We start from the raw sequence: 1903 nt of genomic DNA, 5'->3' as shown, positions 1-1903 counted from the left end.
AAAAGATATTTGTTTACAAATGCTGCTAAATTAATCCAAGATAGGTATTTTAAAAATGCCTTGACTTCAAAATCGAAGTCAAAAGGTATGTTACTTTGGAGAAGAGATTTTGCTTTTGTTTCCACAGTAAATGAGAGGTTGTGGATTCATTTTGAGTTAAGAAAAATCAGGTTTGGAAGAGAGCGCAGAGTGGCACGTTGGGAAGCACTAGCCTCAGACAGAACCAAGGAACGGGATCTAAAGCCCGCTGCTCTCCAGCTGTGTCTCCCAGCCCCAGGGCCACATTCTTTGGGGCTCCTTAGCTTCTGTGCTGTGTTTTCCGTGACATGATGTTCCCCCTCTCTGGCTGCTGGGGGACTGAACTGTTACTGTTGCTGGTCCTGGCTCTGGCTGTGAGAGAATCCTGGCAGACAGAAGAAAAGTCTTGTTACCTGGTAGGAAACAAGGAGAAGGAGTTGAAGCAAGATCAGGCTCTCCTGGAAAGGCTACAGCCACTGTTCAACAAAAGTTTTGAGAGCACTGTGGGCCAGGGCTCAGACACATACATCTACAAATTCAGAATATGCCAGGAAGCTGGCAACCACTCCTCTGGGGCAGGCCTGGTGCAGATCAACAAAAATACCTGGAAGGAGACGGTGGTTGGTAGGATCAACGAGACTCACATCTTCAATGGAAGTAATTGGATCACGCTGATCTATAAAGGGGGTGAAGAATATGACAACCACTGTGGCAAAGAGCAGTGTTGTGCAGTGGTAATGATCTCCTGCAATCGACACACAATAGCGGGCAATTTTAACCCAGTGTCAGAGGAGTGGAACAAAGTCCAAGATTGCTTGTACCTCTTTGAGATGTACAGCAGCAGAGCCTGTTCAACAGAGGCCTCCCACCTCAGTGTGGACTCTATCTTACTGGTCATATTTGCATCCGTGGTTGCCATCTACATCATGAGGGGGTTTCTTATACCAGGGACTAGTGGTGTAAGCCAAGGGAATGGAGCAGTTTCCCCATTTGGCCTTCTGGCAGGATCTTGGCAACCTCGTAGCTGATGGCTGTGACTCTGTGAGCCGTTCCAAACCCTGCAACATGCCTGCTGCCTAACGTGGAGTTGGGGATGACCAGCTAGGGGAAGAGTCGGAAGATAGGGATGACCATTGGCTACCAATGTGATTGCACTTTTAATGTCCAGCCACGTCTTCAGTTCCCAAACCAAAGCATACACAGCCAGACTTCTCAAGCCATCTCTTCGCATCTCTCACCTTGCCATTAAAATTCTTGCCTTCCAATGGGTTTTTGATTTGACCCTAAACTGTGTCCCTCTACTCCTATTGTTTCTCCTCTACATAAGTACAGTGAAATGAAAGGTAGACATAGAGTCTTCGGGGTTGACTCTTGTGCCGCCAGGAAGAGCAAGGACAGCTAAATGAGCAGGGAGCCACGAGCCCTGTCTAAATATTTTCACAAGTTGAGACACTGGATTTCTTTAATTAAAACAAAAAGCAAAGACTCCTTGTAGCTCTGACAGCTTCCTGTTGTTGCTATCCCCATAGCAGTCTCCATGATGGACTGTGTAGAGCTGCTTTGCAGTGCTTACCTGGATGTAGCCCAAATACTGCCACTTGCTTTGAGGCTGCAGCGAGTCACTAACATGCCCCTTGTGTGGGATTAGGACATGAAAAAAATGTGAAATTTCCCCACTACAGGCTTCTAAGTTGCCATCGCATTGTTCTGGTCTTTCTGTGGCTGGATAGCTAGAATTGGGCTCTGGTTGTGGTTATAAATCCATACGTAGCCCAAATACATAATCAGGCAGTCCTATCCTAAAGGAAATAGACCTATGCTCTAGAGGCCCTAGAACCTGTGTCCCCTTGTGGTGGGATTGCTTTGCTTTTCTTCCGTTTCTTGC

At 46.9% G+C, this 1903-nt stretch overlaps 1 protein-coding gene across 1 annotated transcript; it reads left to right on the top strand.

The window, feature by feature from the left end:
• The first annotated feature begins 326 nt into the window (after window positions 1-326).
• LOC130868181 (cation-dependent mannose-6-phosphate receptor-like) lies at window positions 327-1098 on the top strand. Its single transcript, XM_057760436.1, has 2 exons — window positions 327-786; window positions 1043-1098. The coding sequence occupies exons 1-2, from the start codon at window positions 327-329 to the stop codon at window positions 1096-1098; spliced, it is 516 nt and encodes a 171-aa protein (XP_057616419.1).
• The last annotated feature ends 805 nt before the right edge of the window (window positions 1099-1903 follow it).

This window comes from Chionomys nivalis, chromosome X (genome assembly GCF_950005125.1).
Source record: "Chionomys nivalis chromosome X, mChiNiv1.1, whole genome shotgun sequence".
NCBI classification, from domain to species: domain Eukaryota; kingdom Metazoa; phylum Chordata; class Mammalia; order Rodentia; family Cricetidae; genus Chionomys; species Chionomys nivalis.
This window is presented reverse-complemented; position numbering and strand designations above follow the sequence as displayed.

Bases quoted from the DNA above. Each gene is read 5' to 3' on its own strand.
- LOC130868181 (XM_057760436.1), top strand. From the start codon at position 327: ATGATGTTCCCCCTCTCTGGCTGCTGGGGGACTGAACTGTTACTGTTG. The intron at 787-1,042 runs GCAATTTTAACC...GCAACCTCGTAG, and splicing joins CAATCGACACACAATAGCGG to CTGATGGCTGTGACTCTGTG.